At 50.0% G+C, this 26243-nt stretch overlaps 1 protein-coding gene across 2 annotated transcripts in view; it reads left to right on the forward strand.

The window, feature by feature from the left end:
- LOC140390087 (protein phosphatase 1 regulatory subunit 1C-like) overlaps window positions 1-26243 on the forward strand; it is a 235765-nt gene that overhangs the window by 198086 nt on the left and 11436 nt on the right. For both annotated transcript variants that reach the window (XM_072474987.1, XM_072474988.1), the window contains 2 exons: window positions 5910-5973; window positions 14393-14525. In XM_072474987.1, coding sequence (XP_072331088.1) covers window positions 5910-5973; window positions 14393-14525 — 197 coding nt within the window. The remainder of the gene's footprint in view (window positions 1-5909; window positions 5974-14392; window positions 14526-26243) is intronic.

Here is a 26243-nt window from a genome sequence, read left to right on the forward strand (position 1 = left end):
AATGTCAGCAAACCTGCCCCCTCTTCCACCCTCAAACAAGGAACCATAGAATCATAGAATCCCGAAGAGTGCAGAACGAGGCCATTTGGCCCATCGATTCTGCACCGACCATTCAAAAGAGTAATCTACCCAATCCCACTTGGGCACTATGTGGCAATTTTCAAGGCCAATCCACCTAACCTGCATATCTTTGGATTGTGGAAGGAAACCGGCACATCCAGAGGAAACACATGCAGACACGGGCATAACGTACAAACTCCACTCCCAAACCAGAATTGAACCTGGGTCTCTGGCACTGTGAGAAAGTAGTGCAAACCACTGTGCCACCTTGCCTTCCTAACCCACTACACCTGCCTCATGGCAACACCCCACGTCACTCCCGTTAACTAGCCCACCCAGCTGGCAAGGTGGCACCCACCCAAGGCCTCCAACCACCCAAACTCCCCGAGTTCCCCTCCGCCCCCCCAATCCACCCAACCATTCATCCTGAAGAGTACCAAAAGGTGCAATCACCATCGTTGTTCCCCCGTAAAAAATCAGTCCCCAAAATCCCACCATCAAAAACTTTACAAAACTCACAAAATTCCTCCATAGTTCAATCTACTCACACCCTTCCCAGTCCATTGACCCTCATAAACTCCACCACCTCCTCTTGTGTGCCAAAATAATACTCTCGCTTCTGAAAAAACCACCCACAGGCTGACGAGAAGAATGCGCCAAACGTCACTTCCTTCTTTAACGGGGCATCCTCTTCACAGCTCTGCTTCTTGGCCCTGGTACACCCGCAGCCCGTTCCCTTCTCAGGTACATGTGCTGGTGTCCCTCGCCCATTGAACGATCTCCTGGTCCAGAAAGTGCCGCAACCCCAGCACCATCGCCTCGGCGCTGTAGCCTTCTCACCAGCACCCTCTGCACTCAGTCGACCTCCAGGGGCCAGTCAATGGCCCCCTCCCCCATCAATTTTTTCAGTATCCTCGCCATGTACACCGCAGTCTCCGCACCTTTAATGCCTTCAGGCATCCCTACATTCCTTTTGCCTTCTGGGGCGATTCTCCAGATCCTCCACCTTCTCCCTGAGCCTCTCTGGCTCTCGCACATCACTCCCGCCACCAACAAGACCAACTGCTCCACATGCTCCCGCACCGCCTCCTCCGCTTTCTGGATCGCCAGGCCCTAGGATTCCAGCCTCTGATCCACTCGCTGAATCCCAGATTCAAGCGGTTCCACCACCTTGGCCAGATCTTCCAGCACTTCTTTCCTCTGCTGCCAAAACTTATCATTGATAAACTCTAACAACTGCACCATCGACCACTGGACAGGCTGTGCTGCTCCCTTGCCCTCTGCCATCTTCAACTGCACCATCGACCACTGGACAGGCTGTGCAGCTCCCTTGCCCTCTGCCATCTTCAACTGCACCATCGACCACTGGACAGGCTGGGCAGCTCCCTTGCCCTCTGCCATCTTTTCCTGCGGTGGACCACAAAGACACGCCTGCTCCAGCAGCTCTTTCCTTTTGCACAATTCCTTGTCTGTGAATCCATCCACCAGCTACACCAAAAGAGTAAAACCTTCCCCAGGGACTCCTGCAACTCTTGGTCTCAAATACTTCGACTTTCGAGCATGGAAAAGACAACAATATCCACCTTGAGCGGGAGGCACCAAATCAAAACCAGCACACTAGACATCACGGCTCGATGAATCTTCAGTAAAGGTTTCCTACTTATGTATTCTGTTCCATTTGCAATTAAAACCATCATTGAACTTGTACTGTGTGTGGGTGTTCGTGTTTGTATGTGTGTGTATGTCGTGTGTCTGTGGTTGTGTGCTTGTGTCTGCTGTGTGTGCGCATGTGCTTTCTTGAGTGTGTCTGGTGTGTGCGTGTGTACATGTGAATAAGCTTGCATGTGTATGTGCATGTGTGTATGAATGTGTTTGTGTGCTTTCAGTTTGTGTGTGTGTGTGCATGTCATCGCCATTAACTGGGAATTTATACCTGTTGTTCAATCTTCAGATATTTCCAAACGTCTTTGAAACTGAACAGAATTATATTCTTCTCCTCGACACTCCAGTTGCCCCAACATCTAGCCTTCCATAGTGTTGCCTCTCTCATTTCCGATTGGCAGCATTCACTGTTGCTTCCATCATACGGTCAGAAGTGTGGATGCACGCTGATGATTGCACACTCTTCAGCATAGAACATAGAACAATACAGCGCAGTACAGGCCCTTCGGCCCACGATGTTGCACCGAAACAAAAGCCATCTAACCTACACTATGCCATTATCATCCATATGTTTATCCAATAAACTTTTAAATGCCCTCAATGTTGGCGAGTTCACTACTGTAGCAGGTAGGGCATTCCATGGCCTCACTACTCTTTGCGTAAAGAACCTACCTCTGACCTCTGTCCTATATCTATTACCCCTCAGTTTAAAGCTATGTCCCCTCGTGCCAGCCATTTCCATACGCGGGAGAAGGCTCTCACTGTCCACCCTATCTAACCCCCTGATCATTTTGTATGCCTCTATTAAGTCTCCTCTTAACCTTCTTCTCTCCAACGAAAACAACCTCAAGTCCATCAGCCTTTCCTCATAAGATTTTCCCTCCATACCAGGCAACATCCTGGTAAATCTCCTCTGCACCCGCTCCAAAGCCTCCACGTCCTTCCTATAATGCGGTGACCAGAACTGTACGCAATACTCCAAATGCGGCCGAACCAGAGTTCTGTACAGCTGCAACATGACCTCCCGACTCCGGAACTCAATCCCTCTACCAATAAAGGCCAACACTCCATAGGCCTTCTTCACAACCCTATCAACCTGGGTGGCAACTTTCAGGGATCTATGTACATGGACACCTAGATCCCTCTGCTCATCCACACTTTCAAGAACTTTACCATTAGCCAAATATTCCGCATTCCTGTTATTCCTTCCAAAGTGAATCACCTCACACTTCTTTACATTAAACTCCATTTGCCACCTCTCAGCCCAGCTCTGCAGCTTATCTATATCCCTCTGTAACCTGCTACATCCTTCCACACTATTGACAACACCACCGACTTTAGTATCGTCTGCAAATTTACTCACCCACCCTTCTGCGCCTTCCTCTAGGTCATTGATAAAAATGACAAACAGCAACGGCCCCAGAACAGATCCTTGTGGTACTCCACTTGTGACTGTACTCCATTCTGAACATTTCCCATCAACCACCACCCTCTGTCTTCTTTCAGCTAGCCAATTTCTGATCCACATCTCTAAATCACCCTCAATCCCCAGCCTCCGTATTTTCTGCAATAGCCTACCGTGGGGAACCTTATCAAACGCTTTGCTGAAATCCATATACACCACATCAACTGCTCTACCCTCATCTACCTGTTCAGTCACCTTCTCAAAGAACTCAATAAGGTTTGTGAGGCATGACCTACCCTTCACAAAGCCATGCTGACTATCCCTGATCATATTATTCCTATCTAGATGATTATAAATCTTGTCTCTTATAATCCCCTCCAAGACTTTACCCACTACAGACGTGAGGCTCACCGGTCTATAGTTGCCGGGGTTGTCTCTGCTCCCCTTTTTGAACAAAGGGACCACATTCGCTGTCCTCCAGTCCTCTGGCACTATTCCTGTAGCCAATGATGACATAAAAATCAAAGCCAAAGGTCCAGCAATCTCTTCCCTGGACTCCCAGGGAATCCTAGGATAAATCCCATCAGGACCCGGGGACTTATCTATTTTCAGCCTGTCCAGAATTGCCAACACCTCTTCCCTACGCACCTCAATGCCTTCTATTCTATTAGCCTGCGGCTCAGCATTCTCCTCCACAACATTATCTTTTTCCTGAGTGAACACTGACGAAAAATATTCATTTAGTATGTCGCCTATCTCTTCAGACTCCACTCACAATTTCCCATCCCTGTCCTTGACTGGTCCTACTCTTTCCCTAGTCATTCGCTTATTCCTGACATACCTATAGAAAGCTTTTGGGTTTTCCTTGATCCTTCCTGCCAAATACTTCTCATGTCCCCTCCTTGCTCGTCTTAGCTCTCTCTTTAGATCCTTCCTCGCTACCTTGTAACTATCCATCACCCCAACTGAAACTTCACACCTCATCTTCACATAGGCCTCCTTCTTCCTCTTAACAAGAGATTCCACTTCCTTGGTAAACCACGGTTCCCTCGCTCGACGCCTTCCTCCCTGCCTGACCGGTACATACTTATCAAGAACACGCAGTAGCTGATCCTTGAACAAGCCCCACTTATCCAGTGTGCCCAACACTTGCAGCCTACTTCTCCACCTTATCCCCCCCAAGTCACGTCTAATGGCATCATAATTGCCCTTCCCCCAGCTATAACTCTTGCCCTGCGGTGTATACTTATCCCTTTCCATCATTAACGTAAACGTCACCGAATTGTGGTCACTGTCCCCAAAGTGCTCTCCTACCTCCAAATCCAACACCTTGCCTGGTTCATTACCCAAAACCAAATCCAACGTGGCCTCGCCTCTTGTTGGCCTGTCAACATATTGTTTCAGGAAACCCTCCTGCACACACTGTACAAAAAACGACCCATCTATTGTACTCGAACTATATCTTTTCCAGTCAATATTTGGAAAGTTAAAGTCTCCCATAATAACTACCCTGTTACTTTCGCTCTTATCCAGAATCATCTTCGCCATCCTTTCCTCTACTTCCCTAGAACTATTAGGAGGCCTATAAAAAACTCCCAACAGGGTGACCTCTCCTTTCCTGTTTCTAACTTCAGCCCATACTACCTCGGAAGAAGAGTCCCCATCTAGCATCCTCTCCGCCACCGTAATACTGCTCTTGACTAGCAGCGCCACACCTCCCCCTCTTTTGCCTCCTTCTCTGAGCTTACTAAAACACCTAAACCCCGGAACCTGCAACATCCATTCCTGTCCCTGCTCTATCCATGTCTCCGAAATGGCCACAACATCGAAGTCCCAGGTACCAACCCATGCTGCCAGTTCCCCTACCTTGTTTCGTATACTCCTGGCATTGAAGTAGACACACTTCAAACCACCTACCTGAACACTGGCCCCCTCCTGCGACGTCAAATCTGTGCTCCTGACCTCTATACTCTCATTCTCCCTTACCCTAAAACTACAATCCAGGGTCCCATGCCCCTGCTGCATTAGTTTAAACCCCCCCAAAGAGCACTAACAAATCTCCTGGTATGGGCCAGGGCTTAGAAACTCCGCAGTGTATTATGGAGTTCACCTGACCTACAACCTGAATGTTGAATTTGGCTAGGATGAGCACGAAAGCCTTCGCCTCAGGTGTGATTCATCAGACTCCCCAGACACTTTAATCAAAACAAGGTTTATTCTAAGAATATCGTTAACTTAAAAATATATAAACACAGCAAGACTTTTCATCAATTACAAACATAAAGGCACCACATAACTACAGTAATCTATGTATAACCCTTAATGAATTCTCCCTTACCTTTTCCAATTCAATAACAAAATCCAATAATCCAAAACCCTATTCAACGGCGTGGCCCAGCACACTGCCTTCTCACTTGAATGGGGCTGGTCATTTCTCTAAATTTTGATCCAGTCTCAACCAGCAGATTCAAACTCCTTCCAGAAAGCAAACTAATATATTTTAAGTTACCAAGTCAGGTAGCCACGACCAATGTTTTTCACAGTCACAGCCCAGCTCCACCCACAAAATTAAGTCACTGAAGCCATGTGATAAGACAAAACCTTTCTTAAAGGGACATTCACATGAAAAGCACCACTTGCAACCTCTGAGATCAGTTTATGTTCCGGACTTAAATCTGTTCAGAACAATTTCAATTGATTTCTCATGCTGCGAGATTGCATTCTGGCTATTGGCATTTTGTTTGAATTTCATAAACACAAATGTTTTTTGCCTTTCTTCCAGGTCTCCAAAATGCCCTCCCATAAAGAAAAGCGAAGGAGCTTCCCAATAACAGCAACCATGACAGGTATGTAAATATAGGATCATTTTTCCGAAAAGTTACATTAGAAACAGAATATTAGTATTTTCTTTATACAGTGTACTTTCGGAATGGAAATTTGAAAATGTTATAACTGTTGTGAAACACTTCCTCAGGGTGCAAACCGGTTTTGTCCAAATTGGAATGTTGGTTATAGGTTGTACCAATATGTTAACAGAACTTGGGTTTTCCTTGGAATGGGGGGAGTCATATTGTGTGGATAGGTGATGGGGGTTTGTGGTTTTGTGAAGATCATTTGGTTGTGTGCAGGCAGTTTGAGGTGTTACAGCTATTTGTGTGTTTGTGTGTTGAGTGTGTGTGAGAGAGTGTGAGAGAGTGTGCGTGTGAGCTGAATATAGGAATTTGAGATATATTGCATTGTATATGTGCTGCAGTAAGTGTTAAACGCCTGGGTTAGTTTGTGACTGCTGCGGTCATGTTGTTTAAAAAAATCGTGATTGAAAGGAAGCAGACACTTTCTGGAGACAGAGGTGTAATTAAAGAATCGTAAACGGAAAATCAAAATTATTTCCAGCCATGGGTATTATTTCCTGAAGTTGGGCAAATGGAATTTTGTTTATATTAAATGTTTTCTCAGGAGAGTAGATAATTATAAACATTCTGTTAAGTTTGGTAAGATGATGCAGTTAATGGGATATGCCAGCAGCTGACACAGGCAGGTGTTGAGTTTTCAGTTTTAAATATTTTAAAATACTTTTAGATTGGGATGTGGTCAGACAAGCAGATGGTCTCAAAAAGTGAATTAAAGATTTGCCGATGAACAAGATTGGAGCAGTGTCCGGCTCGTAATTTAAACAATACTCTGAGACAGGCAATAATCTGCAAGCTGTGTTCTGAAGGATGTCGCTTTCTTAAAGAAGGATATCCCAGATTTGTCTATCGAGCAAGTATTCCTGAGTCTGTACAAGTGTTTGAAAGAGGGTTATAACTTGAGTTGGGTGTTGTTTGAGTGGAGATAATATTTATCAGTTGGGAATGTTTCATGTCACAAATTGTTTAATTGGTAATTTTAAGTTATTTTCTTTTTGAAATTAAAGTTAGTAACACTTTGTCAGGAAGAAAATTTCTTCCAATATACCATATCCCTATTTGCAACGAAGTATACTTTCCTCACAGTCTTTCTAATTTAATAAATATTGGGATTTCGATCGGGTATCCTAGCAACAGTTGCGGTCTGCTCCGGGATCATAATAAGAACATAAGAACATAAGAACTAGGAGAAGGAGTAGGCCACCTGGCCCCTCGAGCCTGCTCCGCCATTCAATGAGATCATGGCTGATCTTTTGTGGACTCGGCTCCACTTTCCGGCCCGAACACCATAACCCTTAATCCCTTTATTCTTCAAAAAACTATCTATCTTTATCTTAAAAGCATTTAATGAAGGAGCCTCTACTGCTTCACTGGGCAAGGAATTCCATAGATTCACAACCCTTTGGGTGAAGAAGTTCCTCCTAAACTCAGTCCTAAATCTACTTCCCCTTATTTTGAGGCTATGCCCCCTAGTTCTGCTTTCACCCACCAGTGGAAACAACCTGCCCGCATCTATCCTATCTATTCCCTTCATAATCTTATATGTTTCTATAAGATCCCCCCTCATCCTTCTAAATTCCAACGAGTACAGTCCCAGTCTACTCAACCTCTCCTCGTAATCCAACCCCTTCAGGTCTGGGATTAACCTAGTGAATCTCCTCTGCACACCCTCCAGTGCCAGTACGTCCTTGCTCAAGTAAGGAGACCAAAACTGAACACAATACTCCAGGGGTGGCCTCACTAACACCTTATACAATTGCAGCATAACCTCCCTAGTCTTAAACTCCATCCCTCTAGCAATGAAGGACAAAATTCCATTTGCCTTCTTAATCACCTGTTGCACCTGAAAACCAACTTTCTGCGACTCATGCACTAGCACACCCAGATCTCTCTGCACAGCAGCATGTTTTAATATTTTATCATTTAAATAATAATCCCTTTTGCCGTTATTCTTACCAAAATGGATAACCTCGCATTTTTCAACATTGTATTCCATCTGCCAGACCCTAGCCCATTCACTTAGCCTGTCCAAATCCCTCTGCAGACTTCCAGTATCCTCTGCACTTTTTGCTTTACCACTTATCTTAGTGTCGCCTGCAAACTTGGACACATTGCCCTTGGTCCCCAACTCCAAATCATCTATGTAAATTGTGAACAGTTGTGGGCCCAACACTGATCCCTGAGGGACACCACTAGCTACTGATTGCCAACCAGAGAAACACCCATTAATCCCCACTCTTTGCTTTCTATTAATTAACCAATCCTCTATCCATGCTCCTACTTTCCCCTTAATGCCATGCATCTTTATCTTATGCAACAACCTTTTGTGTGGCACCTTGTCAAAGGCTTTCTGGAAATCCAGATATACCACATCCATTGGCTCCCCGTTATCTACCGCACTGTTAATGTCCTCAAAAAATTCCACTAAATTAGTTAGGCATGACCTGCCCTTTATGAACCCATGCTGCGTCTGTCCAATGGGACAATTTCCATCCAGATGCCTCGCTATTTCTTCCTTGATGATAGATTCCAGCATCTTCCCTACTACCGAAGTTAAGCTCACTGGCCTATAATTACCCACTTTCTGCCTACCTCCTTTTTTAAACAGTGGTGTCACGTTTGCTAATTTCCAATCCGCCGGGACCACCCCAGAGTCTAGTGAATTTTGGTAAATTATCACTAGTGCATTTGCAATTTCCCTAGCCATCTCTTTTAGCACTCTGGGATGCATTCCATCAGGGCCAGGAGACTTGTCTACCTTTAGCCCCATTAGCTTGCCCATCACTACCTCCTTGGTGATATCAATCCTCTCAAGGTCCTCACCTGTCATAGCCTCATTTCCATCAGTCACTGGCATGTTATTTGTGTCTTCCACTGTGAAGACCGACCCAAAAAACCTGTTCAGTTCCTCAGCCATTTCCTCATCTCCCATTATTAAATCTCCCTTCTCATCCTCTAAAGGACCAATATTTACCTTAGCCACTCTTTTTTGTTTTATGTATTTGTAGAAACTTTTACTATCTGTTTTTATATTCTGAGCAAGTTTACTCTCATAATCTATCTTACTCTTCTTTATAGCTTTTTTAGTAGCTTTCTGTTGCCCCCTAAAGATTTCCCAGTCCTCTAGTCTCCCACTGATCTTTGCTACTTTGTATGTTTTTTCCTTCAATTTGATACTCTCCCTTATTTCCTTAGATATCCACGGTCGATTGTCCCTCTTTTTACCGTCCTTCCTTTTTGTTGGTATAAACCTTTGCTGGGCACTGTGAAAAATCACTTGGAAGGTTCTCCACTGTTCCTCAACTGTTTCACCATAAAGTCTTTGCTCCCAGTCTACCTTAGCTAGTTCTTCTCTCATCCCATTGTAACCTCCTTTGTTTAAGCACAAAACACTAGTGCCTGATTTTACCTACTCACCCTCCATCTGTATTTTAAATTCCACCATATTGTGATCGCTCCTTCCGAGAGGATCCCTAACTATGAGATCCTGAATCAATCCTGTCTCATTACACAGGACCAGATCTAGGACTGCTTGTTCCCTCGTTGGTTCCGTTACATACTGTTCGAGGAAACTATTGCGGATACATTCTATAAACTCCTCCTCAAGGCTGCCTTGACCGACCTGGTTAAACCAATCAACATGTAGATTAAAATCCCCCATGATAACTGCTGTACCATTTCTACATGCATCTGTTATTTCTTTGTTTATTGCCTGCCCCACCATAATGTTACTATTTGGTGGCCTATAGATTACTCCTATCAGTGACTTTTTCGCCTTACTATTCCTGAGTTCCACCCAAATGGATTCAACCTTATCCTCCATAGCACCGATGTCATCCCTTACTGTTGCCCGGATGTCATCCTTAAATAACAGAGCTACCATCCACTCTGTCCTTCCGAAAAGTTTGATACCCTCGGATATTTAACTCCCAGTCGTGACCATCCTTTAACCATGTTTCAGTAATGGCCACTAAATCATAGTCATTCACGATAATTTGCTCCATCAACTCATTTACCTTATACCGAATACTACGAGCATTCACTTATGTTGGCTTTTTTACCTCTGTTCTGAATCTTAACACCTCGATCAGTAACCTCTCCTAAGTTATATTTCCTCTTAACATTTCTCCTAATTTTCCTTGTCGTCGAACGCACATCTTCCTGCAACAACCTGCCGCATCGCTTACCATTAATGTTTTCACTTCCCGTTTTATTTCTTTTAGTATTCCTGGTCCTATTCACTGAGCTCCCCTCAGTCACTGTACCTTGTACTGTCGCCCTTTTTGATTTTTGACTATGGCTTCTCTGCCTTCCACCTTCCACCTTACTGCCTTTTATTTCTGTCCCTGTTTTACTACCTTCCAACTTCCTGCATCGGTTCCCATCCCCCTGCCACATTAGTTTAAACTCTCCCCAACAGCTCTAGCAAACACCCCCCCTAGGACATCGGTTCCAGTCCTGCCCAGGTGCAGACCGTCCGGTTTGTACTGGTCCCACCTCCCCCAGAATCGGTTCCAATGTCCCAGGAATTTGAATCCCTCCCTCTTGCACCATCTCTCGAGCCACGTATTCATCCTCTCCATCCTGACATTCCTACTCTGACTAGCTCGTGGCACTGGTAGCAATCCTGCGATTACTACCTTTGAGGTCCTACTTTTGAGTTTAACTCCTAGCTCCCTAAATTCAGCTTGTAGGATCTCGTCCCGTTTTTTACCTATATCGTTGGTGCCTATGTGCACCACGACAGCTGGCTGTTCACCCTCCCCCCCCCCCCCAGAATGTCCTGCAGCCGCTCCGAGACATCCTTGACCCTTGCACCAGGGAGGCAACATACCATCCTGGAGTCTCGATTTCGTCCGCAGAACCGCCTGTCTATTCCCCTTACAATTGAGTCCCCTATCACTATAGCCCTGCCATTCTTCTTCCTGCCCAGCTGCGCAGCAGAGCCAGCCACGGTGCCATGAACCTGGCTGCTGCCGCCTTCCCCTAGTGAGCCATCTCCCTCAACAGTATCCAAAGCGGTATATCTGTTTTGCAGGGAGATGACCGCAGAGGACACCTGCACTGCCTTCCTACTCTTGCTCTGTCTTTTGGTCACCCATTTACTATATCCCTCAGTACCTTTCACCTGCGGTGTGACCAACTCGCTAAACGTGCTATCCACGACGTCTTCAGCATCGCGGACGCTCCAAAGCGAGTCCATCCGCAGCTCCAGAGCCGTCAAGCGGTCTAACAGGAGCTGCAACTGGACACACTTCATGCACATGAAGGAGCCAGGGACAGTGGACGTGTCCCTGAGCTCCCACATCGCACACGAGGAGCATGACACGGGTCTGAGATCTCCTGCCATGTCTTAAACCTTCGGTTAACTTCAACAATTTCAATTTCCCCCCCAAAATTTTTTAAATAAACAATGAAGAAAAAATATATATATATATACCAATGAAAAGAAACAGAAAAACAGAAACACTACTTACCAGTCACTTACCAGGGATAAAAAGCACTTCCTCCCCACCCAGCTTCGAATTCCCACCAAGATTCAACTTCCCAAACTCACTCTTTGCTGTCTCACTCTGGCTGTGTCTTCTCTGGCTCACTGGGAGAACTCACTGGGAGTGAGTTTACAAGTGGCTCTTTTTAAACTGTCCTGAAGTGACTCCCCTCCCCCACCTGCTTTCAGATCAAAGTAGATTAAAGTGACTGACACTTAACTGCCAACCAGTTATGTGAGTGGGTGGGGCAGCCCTTGTTAACCTACACTGCCCAATACTAGCTTAATATAAATTAATTTAAACTCCTGAAATTTAAAAGGAGCTGCCTTACTGATTCAATTTAATTCAATTCAATTCCCACCTCGATTCAAATTCCCAAACTCACTCTTTGCTGTGTCTCACTCCTGGCTCTGTCTTCTCTCTGGCTCACTGGGAGAACTCACAGTAATAGTGCGTGTGTGAGAGAGTAATAATAATAATAATATTTATCAGTGTCTCAAGTAGGCTTATATTAACACTGCAATGAAGTTATTGTTATAATCTCCTTGTCGCCACACTCCAGCGCCAGTTCGGGTACACAGAGAGAAAATTCAAATTGTCCAACACCTAAAAAGCACGTCTTTTGGGACGTGTGGACCGGAGCACCCGGAGGAAACCCACGCAGATATGGGGAGAACGAGCAGACTCCACACAGACCGTGACTCAAGCGGGAATAGAACCCTGGACCCTGGCGCTGTGAAACAACAGTGCTAACCACATGCTACAGTGCACCCCATAGAAAAAACGGTGGTTTTGGGATGGGCCGCAATTTATTAAAATAGTCGAAGAGGTGATTCAAGGGCTGGGGCCCACAATTGGGCTGAGGGAAGAGCATGCGGATGATGCAGGCAGAGAAGGCCTTGTGGCTGGATGGGAGTGTGTATGAGAGAGAGAGTGTGCGTGAGTGAGTGAGTGAGTGAGAGCATGTTTGTGTGTGTGTGAATGGAGCTTGGGATGCTGAAAAAAGTAATTTGGGTGGTTCCTAAGGGGAGTTAGGTTTTTGTTAGGGTGGTTTGTGTTGGTGTGAAAGGGTTCTGTGAGAGGGTATGGGGGCAGGGCGGTTGTTAATATGATTTTGGTGATTGTGGTGAAGCCCAATTTGTTTTGCGAATTGGGGGAATGCATTCTGCTGTAGAGGCTTTGTTTAGGTTTGTAAATGTGGGTAGGTAGATTGAAGAGCACTTGTAGTATCAATTGGTCTTGGCCTGTTTAAAAAACGTTTTGATGTTGGCATGTATAAAATGTTGTGTATGTATCTGTGTGCATGTTTCTATCTGTGTTTGTATGTGTGAGTAAGTGTGTGTATGTTTGCGAATGTGTGAGAGAGTATGTTTGTGTGTATTTATGTGTGTCTGTTTGAGCTGTTTGTATGTGTGTTTGTGTTTGTTAGTAGTTGAGTATCAGTGTGTACAAATGTGCAAGAGTGTTTGAGGGTGACTGCATGAATATTGTGCCTCCGAATATAGTTTCCAAGATTTGTTGTACAGGTTTCTGGTGTGTAAAAGGGGACTGTGGGTACATGAAGCATTCGGAGTTTTCAAACAGTTTTGTGGGCGTGTGGAGTTGGATTTTGGAATGTAAGGGTCTCTGCGGGTGCAGGGGAGTATTGTGGGGTCCATGGGGTGAAGATGGGAATTGGGATCTAATGTCTCATAGGGGGTGCGTTAAGGGTCTTTTTGGGGGTGAAGGGGGCTTGTGAATGATATTTTTGGGGTGAAGGGCATCCATGTGGTTCAATGGGTTGCCTGTGGGTGTGATCTGGCATTCTGTGTTTTGAGGACATTTGCCAGGGTGTTAATTTGGTGAATTTGGTGTTCCTTTGTTCAGAATGTACTTGCGGGTGTCACTGATATGGGCTTTGGAGAGTGTGAATGCAGTCTGGGTACATATAATATATGTGGGAGGAGACTTTGAGAATATCGATGACTTGAGATATTTGAGTTCCCCAAATAATGGACGATGAAATGTGTGTGAAAGCTCGGGTATTTTTGAAAAAAATGGAGTCTAATGATTTATGAGTTTTCAATATTATGAATGGTGCAATGTGTGAACACAGAAGGGAGAGTGTGTAAATATATGGGTTATGTGAAATGGTGCAGTGTACGAGAAGCAGTTAAAGGATTGTGCCATGTATTTTGGGCTGTTGCCCAAAGTTTTAAGTTTAAGAGTTCTTAAGGAGATTTGGTTAAAGTTTTGAGCGCACATCTCTTTGGGGGTTCTCTGGCGGTGTTGAGTCGTGTGAATAGATGTTTGGGGAAGTGTTAAATGAGTTTCGGAGATTTCGGATTGTTGTCGGATTTTAGCAGCTTGGAGCTGTGAACATGTTTGGAACTTTTCAGTAATCTAGATGTTGATCGTGAAGGTTAAGGATTTCAGGGAGCTTGGGTCTCTGAGTATATTTAACCGTTTTGAATTATTTTCGTGTTGATCGTTAACTTTATGGATTTCAGGGATTTCGGTTGTCTGATGTTCTTGTGAGTGTTGAATGTTATGGGTAGTGAGCAGTGACAATGAAACGAGGAAGTCTTCCTGTAACCCACAGACTGCAGTGGTGTGATTGTTGTCGTTTTGTCCGAATAATGCACCACAGACGGAAACCAATGCCTTCAGGCCGTGCGGATCACGAGAGAATCATAGGAGCAGCAATGGCGAAACTCGAAGTGAAGTCTCTGTCGCAATAAAAAAATGTGCAACCAGTTAAAAGTGCCCCCATCCCACTGAAACATTATGGCGATGTGACCATTGATGCAGTAACGTGGGTACTTTCACCGCTTTTTCTGTTGACAGGTTCAATGTACACTCATGACACTTTTGTATCATTGCAGAGATCCTGGAGTCAGAATTTGGGGATGATAGTCCAGACACTGCATGCTGCAGTGGGCAACAGGGGAGAGATTGTCCCGTGAGTGAGCATTCTTTAGCGGGAAAAGGAAACGAGACTCTGCATGAAGGAAGTAGGTGAGGAGATTGCACATTACCCATTTCCATGTTCACTATTCCAAATGAATTTCAAATTAAGTTCGCCAATCCAATTTATAAGGAAAAAAAGATATATGAGTTATGTCTGACCTGCAATATTGTGCAGAGGGCAGCACATCAGGATAATTCAGTGCAGCGCTGCTGATGCAGTAAGTATTGCATCTAGGTACTTTCGACAATCTTCAGAAGATACGGAATAATGTGGCAGTTATTGTAGAGTAAGTGTGTTCAAAGGAAATTTATTCCGGCTTTCTTGCGATGTCTGGCTCGATACCCTGAGGCTACAGAGGCACTGGTGTTCTCTGGTCACATGATCACATCCTAAAGTTCCGTGCGTAGAAGTGCATACAATTCAACATTGAGACCATAGGAAGGGAGGATTATAGGAACAGGACGAAAATTCGGCCATTCAGCCCCCAACGTGTCTCACCATTCAGTTCGATCATGGATTACCTTCTCAATTTTTCCCACATGATCCCGAATCAGGGGTGAAATTCTCCATTATCGGCGGAAAGTCCGCCGATCGGCGCAAAAAACGGCGCAAATCCCACTTGCGTCACGTCATAAAAATGGGCGGATGGTCTCCGGCCCGAAATGGGCTAGCAGCGACGTAACGGGATCCGTGCTTGCGCAGTGGTTCACGCCGTGCAGCGTCATATGCGCTGCACGGCGTGACGGCTCATAAGGCCGCGCAGCTCCCCCCCACCCGACCGGAACAGCCGACCGCAACACCCGACTTGATGGCTGGCCGTCGCTCAGCCCCGAGGTTCGAGTCACGCGATGTGGAGGCGCTCCTGGACGCGGTGGAGCAGAGGAGGGACGCCATGTATCCCGGGCACGGCCGCAGAGTTGCCCCACGCCACAGCCGGCGTCTGTGGAGGGAGTTTAGTCGGGCAGTATGGTCGGCACGGGCTTGGAGGGCCGAAGGGCCTGTTCCTGTGCTGTACATTTCTTTGTTCTTTGTTCTTTGAGGTGGCAGAGGCCGTCACCGCTGTGGCCCTGACACCACGGACAGGCACCCAGTGCCACAAGAAGGTGAACGACCTCGTCAGAGCAGGCAGGGTGAGCCCCGCCTCCCCATATCCCCCCTCCCCATATCCCCCTCCCTCATATCCCCCCCTCCCCATATCCCCCCTCCCCCATATCCCCCCTCCCCCATATCCCCCCTCCCCATATCCCCCCTCCCTCATATCCCCCCTCCCCATATCCCCCCTCCCCCATATCCCCCATATCCCCCCTCCCCCATATCCCCCCTCCCCCATATCCCCCCTCCCCCATATCCCCCTCCCCCATATCCCCCTCCCCCATATCCCCCCCCATGTCCCCCCTCCCCCATATCCCCCTCCCCCATATCCCCCCTCCCCCATATCCCCAAGTGAATCCAGCCCTAACCTTAACCTCTGCAATGCACGCGCAACCGATGGCGTGCATTCATATACCTGCCTAACACTGTTGCCTTTTACCCTTGCCACCACCCCCCCCCCCCCCACAGGAGAAGCGCGCACACAACAATAGGGAGCATGTGAGGACTGGAGGAGGGCCCGCTGATGAGAGGCCACTGACCGTACACGAGGAAAGGGCCCTGGAACTGGCTGGCGGACCTGAAGGACCGGGAGGTTGCTGATGCAGAGGTCGGGGGCCCACGAGCAAGTGAGCCATCAACAGCCCGTCCCCATATCCCCCCTCCCCTATATCCCCCTCCCCCGTATCACCTGATCACTGCCTGATGTCTAACCATGCATGCTTCATTGTGTATCGCAGGACCAAACGTCCAGGCACCCATCCCCACAGATGCACACCGCCCGCAGGATGCCCCTCGGAGACCACAGGAGACGGAGAGACCCGCACCCTCCAGCATGTGACGCCCGCAGGATGCCCCTCGCACACCACGGGAGACGGAGAGACCCGGACCCTCCAGCATGCGACGCCCGCAGGATGCCCCTCGCACACCACGGGAGACGGAGAGACCCGCACCCTCCAGCATGCGACGCCCGCAGGATGCCCCTCGCACACCACGGGAGACGGAGAGACCCGCACCCTCCAGCATGCGACGCCCGCAGGATGCCCCTCGCACACCACGGGAGACGGAGAGACCCGCACCCTCCAGCATGCGACGCCCGCAGGATGCCCCTCGCACACCACGGGAGACGGAGAGACCTGGAGCAACAGGGAGACGACACCCCCGTCACGTGCGGGAGCGACCACCCAGCGATGAGGGGGGCAGCCACAGGCCCCCGTCACATCCGAGCCAGGACACCACTACCCAGGACACCACTATCCAGGACACCCCTACCCGGGACACCACTACCCAGGACACCCCTACCCGGGACACCACTACCCAGGACACCCCTACCCGGGAAGACGAAATACCGGACAGTGACTCAGAGTGGATGGGTGGAGACGAACCCCCACCCCAAAGTGCCATGGAGTCAGAGTGGGACGAAGAGCACGACACAACGCCACTGCTGTCACCAACACCCTCCACCATCGCAGAAACACTCACCACGGTTGGGCACTTTAGTGATGAGGCGTCTGGTACACTCACTGGTGCGCACAACACAGCCGTCCCGGTACAGCAGGTGGAGTTAGGAGCAGCAGAGGGACCGGGTGGTCGGAGGGCAGCCCAGGCCAAGCGAACATCTGCCGCCCAGATGGATCCCGGGTTCCTGCAGTTACTACACCCACACATAGATCCGATGCAACCACCGACACGGAGACGAGCGAATAGGGTGACGGGTGGCTTGCGGCGGCTGCGGTCGCAGGTGGAGGAGTCCACCCGCGTCCAGGAGCTGGGAGTGGTCCCGGTCATGCGTGCCACCCAGGCTGACACCGCACGGGTGGCGTCCGCGGTGGAGGCAATGGGTGCGACGGTGTCAGACATGGGGAACGGATTGCGAGGCCTGGGGCCTTCCGTGCAGGCGGCGTCTGTGGCCCAGGAAATGGCTGCCCTCTCACAGGAGGCCATGAGCCAGTGCCAGCGCCAGATGGCAGAGGCGCTCAACGCCATAGCCCAGTCTCAGCAGGCCATGGCCCAGTCTCAGCAGGCCATAGCCCAGTCTCTGCAGGCCATGGCCCAGTCTCAGCAGGCCATGGCCCAGTCTCAGCAGGCCATCGCTGAGGGCATCGGCGCCAGTGGCCATGTGCGAGCCGGCGTTGCACTGTCACAGACAGGGTTTGACAACCCCCTGGGCTCCATGGCTGCAAACCTGCAGACCCCTGTCGATACCAACACGGGCCTCCAGGACTGGCAGCGCCAGATGTCGGGGGCGCGACGGATGGCCAGTCCGTTCGCATCCCCCACCCATGTAGAGGCCTGGGGGCCATCGGGCACCCCGAGGGAGGAGGAGGTGGTGTGGTCCCTCCCGGCTCCCTCTGTAGGGGAGGTCCCGGTACACCGCGACACCTCGGACTCCCCCCTTCCGTCCCAGGTGCATCGGGTGGGCAACGGGCAGGACAGGCTGGCAGCTCGCCATCCCAGTCACCCGGGCCGCAGCCTGGCCCATCTAGGCCAGGACGTCCCAGGAAACGGCCGCCAAAGGGATCCAGTGTCAGAGGGCAGGAATCACAGGAGTCCACCTCCAGTTCTGCTCTACCGTCTGGGGAACCACGTAGACGTAGTCAAAGGGCCCGTAAGGCCAAACAATTAGACACTGAGGAAGTTGGCACGGGTGCAGGGCACAGGTGAGTTTTAGGGGCTAGGGCACGTGCATGAACTCCTTTGGTTATTAAAGTCAATGTTACACCTACCGAAGCTGCCTTTGTGCTCTGTCCAAAGTGTGCGGGCGTGTCATGTACGTTGAGCGCAAGTGTGTGTGTGACGGGTGGTCTTACCTCAGCCCCAGGTGAGTCTGCCCCCTTCCCCCTGGGCCGCCATCAACATCCCCCGGGCAGAGGACGGGACCGTGCGCTGCAGTGTCACAGCCGCATGCAGGGATGGTCCGGGTGGATGGTGGTACTGTGGCCATGGGTCAGACATAGTCCAACGATGTAGAGCCAGGAGCTCATCGGAGGCGGGTTGTCATCATCCTCCATGGCCTGCGATAGACACACGTCCACCCGCAACTGGGTGAGCCCGGCCCGTTGTGCCGCCGGTGGATCGGCAATTGGGGGGGGGGGGGTGGTGTGCATGCAGGTGGGGTGTGTGGGGTTGGGGAGGGGGGTGAGGGTGCTGGGTGGGTGGATGGGTGGGGGGGTGTGGGTGGTCGGCTGTTGCCATGGTGTGCGGTCTGTGGCCATACTACCCGATTCCCACGCCCATCTAATCAGTGAAGCGGGCGTCTATCAGTCTGTCCCGTGCCCACTGGGCCAGCCGGTAACGGTGGACAGCCACCCGCCTGTGTCTACCCTGTCTGCCCTGACCATTGCCCCCATCCCCCTCATCTGGGGAGGACTGCGCCTCTTCCTGCTGCTCCTCCACTCCGCCCTCCTCTGCCTGCGGCACATCGCCCCTCTGCTGGGCTATGTTGTGCAAGACGCAGCACACCACAGTGATGCGGCCGACCCTATCTGACCGATACAGAGAGGTCCAGGCACCTGAAACGCATCTTCAGCACGCCAAAGCACCTCTCGATCACTCCCCTTGTCGCTACATGGGCATCATTGTAGCGGTTCTCCGCCTCATTGCGTGGCCTCCGTATAGGCGTCATCAGCCACGATCGCAATGGGTAGCCCCTGTCGCCCAGCAACCAGCCCCTCAGCCGGGGTGGCGTCCCTCGTACATGCCGGGGATGGATGACCGCGACAACACGAATGAGTCGTGTACACTGCCTGGGTGACGGGCGCAGACGTGCAGGATCATCATGCGGTGGTCGCAGACCACCTGTACGTTCATCGAATAGGTCCCCTTCCTATTAGTGAACACGGCCCTGTTCTCTGCAGGTGGCCGCACTGCGACGTGCATCCCATCGATCGCGCCCTGGACCATGGGGAACCCGGCAACGGCAGAGAAGCCCACGGCCCGGGCATCTTGGCTGGCCCGGTCCACGGGGAAGCGGATGTAGCGGTGCGCCATGGCATAAAGGGCATCTGTCACTGCCCGGATGCACCGATGTCTGCGATATGCCGGACAGGTCCCCACTCGGTGCCTGGAATGACCCCGTTGCATAAAGGTTCAGGGCCACCGTAACCTTGACGGACACGGGGAGAGGGTGTCCCCCGCCAGTGCCACGCGGTGACAGGTGTGCCAGCAGGTGGCAGATGTGTGCCACGGTTTCCCGGCTCATCCGGAGTCTCCTCCTGCATTCCCGGTCCGTGAGGTCCTGGTATGACTGCCGGGGCCGGTACACACGGGGCGCCCTCGGGTGCCTCCGTTGCCGTGGGGCCGCGACGTCCTCCTCCCCCTCCTCGTCCTGTCGGTCAGGTGTCCCTCCAGCCTGGGCGGCTGCCGCCTGCCCCTCTGCAGCAGCCTGCGCCGCCTCTCTGGCACGCTCCTCCTCCTCCTCCTCCTCCTCATCCAGGGCAACATAGACATGAGCGGCTGCCACCACGGCGGCCAACATCGCTGGATGGTCTGAAAACATGACGGCCTGGTGGGGGGGGGAGGGGAACGACGACATGTCATCATTGCCCATATCCCCTCCTCCCCCCAGCCAGGTGGCATGGACCGCATGGGTCCAACTGTTGGAGGCTGGCACCTGGCCAGGTGGACCAACTCATTTGCCCTCCCATCACCCACCCCGGCACGGACACCCCCCCAACCTCCACCCCGGCACGGACCCCCTCCCCAACCCCCAACCTCCACCCCAGCACGGACCCCCCCCCCAACCTCCACCCCAGCACGGACCCCCCCCCAACATCCACCCCAGCACGGACCCCCCCCCCAACCTCCACCCCGGCACGGACCCCACCCCCAACCTCCACCCCAGCACAGACCCCCCCCCAACCTCCACCCCAGCACGGACCCCCCCCCAATCTCCACCCCGGCACGGACCCCCCCCAACCCCCAACCTCCACCCCAGCACGGACCCCCCCGCAACCTCCACCCCAGCACGGACCCCCCCAACCCCCAACCTCCACACCAGCACGGACCCCACCCCCAACCTCCACCCCAGCACGGACCCCCCCCCCCAACCTCCACCCCAGCATGGACCCCCCCACCCAATCTCCACCCCGGCACGGACCCCCCCCAACCCCCAACCTCCACCCCAGCATGGACCCCACACCCCCCAACCTCCACCCCAGCACGGACCCCCCCCCAACCTCCACCCCAGCACGACCCCCCCCCAACCTCCACCCCAGCACGGACCCCCCCCCCAATCTCCACCCCGGCACGGACCCCCCCCAACCCCCACCCTCCACCCCAGCACGGACCCCCCCCCCCAACCTCCACCCCAGCACGGACCCCCTCCCGGCACTCCCCCGGAGCCCAGCCTACTCTAACCACCCCCCCCCCCCGCCGCACACACACACACACAAGCCGAGACACACCTCTCCTCACGCAATCAGTCTGCGGCCACGCCATTTCCTGCCCAGAGCCAACCCCCCAGGCCGTCACTCACCTCCTCGCTGGTCGGCGTGAGCCTGGAGCACCGGGTCACGCCGATGAAAAGGAGGTTTAATTCACGTCGACGTGAACGGTCATCACGTCGACGGGACTTCGGCCCATCCGGAAGGGAGAAAATCGGCTGCCTTGCGCAGACCCGTGACATTCTCCGCGGCAGCGGCGCCATTAACGCCCCGCCGACTTTTCTCCCTTCGGAGACTTCGGCGGGGGCGGGGGCGGGATTCACGGTGGCCAACGGCCATTCTCCGACCCGGCGGGGGGTCGGAGAATGACGCCCCAGTTCTGTGTTTTAGGAATCGTATTTTATCGCTTTTATCCCAAAATGCATGGTTTTCTCTCTTGACCATAGTCATTCATAGATCAACTACGATACTCAGATCTGGACAATTCCAAAGATTTTCATTTTCAAATGAAAAAAAATCGCTTCTCCCTTCTGTTCTAAATTGGTGACCCCAATTTGTAGACTTTCTTTTCCCTTGGTTATTGACACGTGAGCGTGGGAAACACCATTTCTCCATGTACCTTGCCGAGAGCTATGGGATTGTCTATATGTTTAAATGTGTTCAGATCTCATTATCCGAAACGAGTACAAATACAGATCACGGTGCCTCAAATTCTCCTCAGTGGAAATCCCCGTCAGCACAGCCATCCTCAGGGGGATTATTCGCTGCAAACATAATCTGATACGAATGAGAGACCAAAACTGTGCGCAGTATTCCAGAAGTTATCCCACCAAAGCTCCATTAATTGCAGCAACTCGTTTGAAGTCCTGCGCATCCTTACCGCTGAGTCAAAAGTGCTGCGTTCTGTCACTGATGCTGATGGACAAGGAAGGAGTTTTAACAACGACGCCAGCAATTTATCAACCTGCAAAATCCTTCCAACTCGCCACTGCAGGTGGTATGAGCGGGAGAAACTCCTGCTCAGCCATACTTGGTGTGGAGTGACGTCCCAGAAGCTATAAACCATGAACACGTTCACCCAGGTCCATTTTGGACATTCCAATTTCCAATCATGCACCTACAAAGAGATAATCTGCATTCCTGATTTCTCACTCCAGTAGATCACGCCGCCTGTTTCATAAAGTCATTGCGTCATGGAGGTTAATAGCATGAAAACAGGTCCTTCGGCCCAATTTGCCAATGCCGCCCAGTAGTTACCACTAAACTAGTCCCAATTGCCCACACTTGGCCCATATCCCTCTTTACCCATCTTTCCCATATAACTATATTCTATATTCATGCTATATTCTATCTTCCATGATGTTACCCACTCACGTAGCATCGCTAAATCCCCTTACATAATTTTTGTACCTTTCCCACAGTCACATCCTCACCCCACATTTTGAGTCTTGCGGAATCCCATATGTCACAGCTGTTAATCTGTAAGTTACCCGTTCATTTCCACTTTCTGTTATCTGTCGGCTCACCAATTCACACGACATGTTGGTACCAAGGAATACAGGGATATTTGAACAGGAGAAGGTCATTCAGCCCATCGAGCCTGCCCCACTATTCAATATGATCATGCCCAATCATTATACTCAGTGTTGCTTTCTCTGAATAACCGTCTCTCCTTCATTTCAATGACATTTAACAATCTGCCAATTTATGATTTAAGCTATCTCAATTAAGCCTCTCGGCCAGTGAATTGCAAACATTCACAATCCACTGAGAAAAAAGCAACAGCCCTGATCTCCTTATTTTGAAATTGTGTACCCAGGTTCTAAACTCCCCAACACTACCTGCATCTATCTTGTCTACCCCTTTAAGTATTTTGTACATTTCAACGAGATCATCTCCCACTGCTTCAAACATTTCAGAGCATAATCCGACCATTCCAGAAACAGGTCTGCGTATCTTCTATGTTTTCCCTCTGTGGCAATAACTTTTTTCCTAATTTAATGGAGCAAAATTGTGCCCAATACTCCGCGTCTCATCAACGCAATTTTCTTTAAAAATTGAAGGAAGACGTCACTACTACTGTACTCAAATCCTTTTTAGATAATGCACTTGTAGATTTCTGATTTGATTGCAGCAGTTGAACGTTAGCTTCATTATACACAGTCAAAGGTGTTGCAATTTTATTTCCTAAAGTATTGTGTGGTGGATTGTTATTGAAAGACTTCTGAAAGTCTAAAAACACGACATTCACTGATACTCCCTTCCATATTCTGATTATAACATTTTCAAAACACACTCCAGCAGATTTGCAAAACACAAAGTCTGTTTCAAAAATCCATGTAGATCCTGCCACATCCTACCATTAAACTCTAAGTGTTTAATGTCTCATTATTTGCAATATTTTCCTGCGACTGATGATAGGTAACAGGTCGGTTCCTCCCCTTTTTGTACACTCTCCTTTGTAAAATTGTTGAGTTCCATCTTGCACAGGACAGGCAACAGGAGACATTGTAAATTCGATATAAGATGATCTGAAATGCATCTATTGAGAGCCATTTTCTGGCCCCATTAAGCTCTCGCTCCAGCGTAATAAGGCTGGTAAATAGTGGGAGAGGCCAAACAGTTTGTGATTAAACCTGCCCGCTCCCTAGGGCGAAATTAGGATCTCGCTGTAGCATGGTGAGAAACCAATAATCACCACTTAAACTCAATTTCCATAGAATTAACGAGAACCACCCCATTTCCAATGGCTTCCCATCATTCAATGGCCTCACCAGCAAGTGTTCACGTTGGCGCCGATTAGTACTTCTTTTGAAAAATGGCTGAAGAGCTTCTGTGGGGAGCCAAGGAGGTGAGTAGCCATCTTTGCTCACAGGTAAAGAGCCCGGGGGTGCTGGGCTTGCCACCCCAGTGCTCAGCAGGGGTGGGCCACCATGAGAGGATGGTGGGGGTTCGGAGGTGCTGGGGGGAGGGTAACCAGGGCAACCTCTTGCGGCACAACTGTGCCAACCCCTAGATAATATGTATACGTTCCCGGGCAACCCTGTCCCAGCCCGTCTGCCACAAGGACCAACCCCTACCAACGTCTGAGGCCTCTGGCTGTGCAGCAGAAGGCAATTGCCAATAAGGAATTAGAACATAGAACATAGAACATTACAGCGCAGTACAGGCCCTTCTGCCCTCGATGTTGCACCGACCTGTGAAACCACTCTAAAGCTCATCTACACGATTCCCTTATCGTCCATATGTCTATCCAATGACCATTTGAATGCCCTTAGTGTTGGCGAGTCCACTACTGTTGCAGACAGGGCATTCCACACCCTTACTACTCTCTGAGTAAAGAACCTACCTCTAAAGAACCTGCCCTATATCTATCTCCCCTCAATTTAAAGCTATGTCCCCTCGTGCTAGACATCACCATCCAAGGAAAAAGGCTCTCACTGTCCACCCTATCCAATATTCTGATCATCTTGTATTCCTCAATTAAGTCACCTCTTAACCTTCTTCTCTCTAACGAAAACAGCCTCAAGTCCCTCAGCCTTTCCTCATAAGATCTTCCCTCCATACCAGACAACATTCTGGTAAATCTCCTCTGCACCCTTTCCAATGCTTCCACATCTTTCCTATAATGCGACGACCAGAATTGCACGCAATACTCCAAATGCGGCCGCACCAGAGTTTTGTACAGCTGCAACATGACCTCATGGCTCCGAAACTCAATACCTCTACCAATAAAAGCTAACACACCGTACGCCTTCTTAACAACCCTCTCAACCTGAGTGGGAACTTTCAGGGATCTATGCACATGGACACCGAGATCTCTTTGCTCATCCACACTGCCAAGAATCTTACCATTAGCCCAGTACTCTGTCTTCCTGTTATTCCTTCCAAAATGAATCACCTCACACTTTTCTGCATTAAAATCCATTTGCCACCTCTCAGCCCAGCACTGCAGCTTATCTATGTCCCTCTGTAACTTGTAACATCCTTCCGCACTGTCCACAACTCCACCGACTTTAGCGTCATCTGCAAATTTACTCACCCATCCTTCTACGCCCTCCTCCAGGTCATTTATAAAAATGACAAACAGCAGTGGCCCCAAAACAGATCCTTGTGGTACACCACTAGTAACTGGACTCCAGTCTGAACATTTCCCATCAACCACCACCCTTTGTCTTCTTCCAGCTAGCCAATTTCTGATCCAAACTGCTAAATCACCCTGAATCCCATGCCGCCGTATTTTCTGCAGTAGCCTACCGTGGGGAACCTTATCAAACGCTTTACTGAAATTCATATACACCACATCAACTGCTTTACCCTCTTCCACCTGTTTGGTCACCTTCTCAAAGAACTCAATAAGGTTTGTGAGGCACAACCTACCCTTCACAAAACCATGTTGACTATCTCTAATCAAATTATTCCTTTCCAGATGATTATACATCCTATCTCTTATAAACCTTTCCAAGACTTTGCTCACAACAGAAGTAAGGCTCACTGGTCTATAGTTACCGGGGTTGTCTCTACTCCCCTTCTTGAACAAGGGGACAACATTTGCTATCCTCCAGTCTTCTGGCACTATTCCTTTAGACAAAGATGACTTAAAGATCAAAGCCAAAGGCTCAGCAATCTCCTCCCTAGCTTCCCAGAGAATCCTAGGATTAATCCCATCCGGCCTCAGCAATCGTGATTAAGTGAGCACTTAATTTGCCAAGTGGATTCCTATGGGTGGGCGAGCCATGTAGAATGGGGGACTCATTGTCTAGCATCCTAATAAAACCTGATACCTGGACACTGTGCTTGAACACTTCAGGAGTCAACACCCCACATGCAACATTCGACTACGCAGGTGATGGGACACAGCTCCCCAGACATTTCCATGGCTGTTGAGCATCATGGGGAGAAGTGGGCATGCCTGGGGATATGGGGAAAGAGTCTGGAGGTCAATGCGCATTGTGGAAGGAAGTGACTGAGGCATCATAATGGTTGCGCAAAAAGATGTTTAATGTGTGTACAAACTCCACTCCAGGTGGTGCCACCTCCCCAACCCCAACCTCCACTCCCCATCCACTCCCATAGATACCCCTCCCTCCCTCCCCCAGTGCCCTCAGTGATCCTCAACGTGCTTGGCCCTCCTAGCTCTACCATACGTCATGGTGTTCCCCAGGATGAAAATCTAAGGTGGAGGCAGCCAGCTGCCTACCTCCTCCTGTGGCCTTCGATGCCCCTGCCGGTGGCCCTCTGGGGGCTCTGGGGCCGGAGGGCCATGGCTCACTTGTCAGCAATATAAGCACA

This window comes from Scyliorhinus torazame, chromosome 14, assembly GCF_047496885.1.
Source record: "Scyliorhinus torazame isolate Kashiwa2021f chromosome 14, sScyTor2.1, whole genome shotgun sequence".
Classification (NCBI taxonomy): domain Eukaryota; kingdom Metazoa; phylum Chordata; class Chondrichthyes; order Carcharhiniformes; family Scyliorhinidae; genus Scyliorhinus; species Scyliorhinus torazame.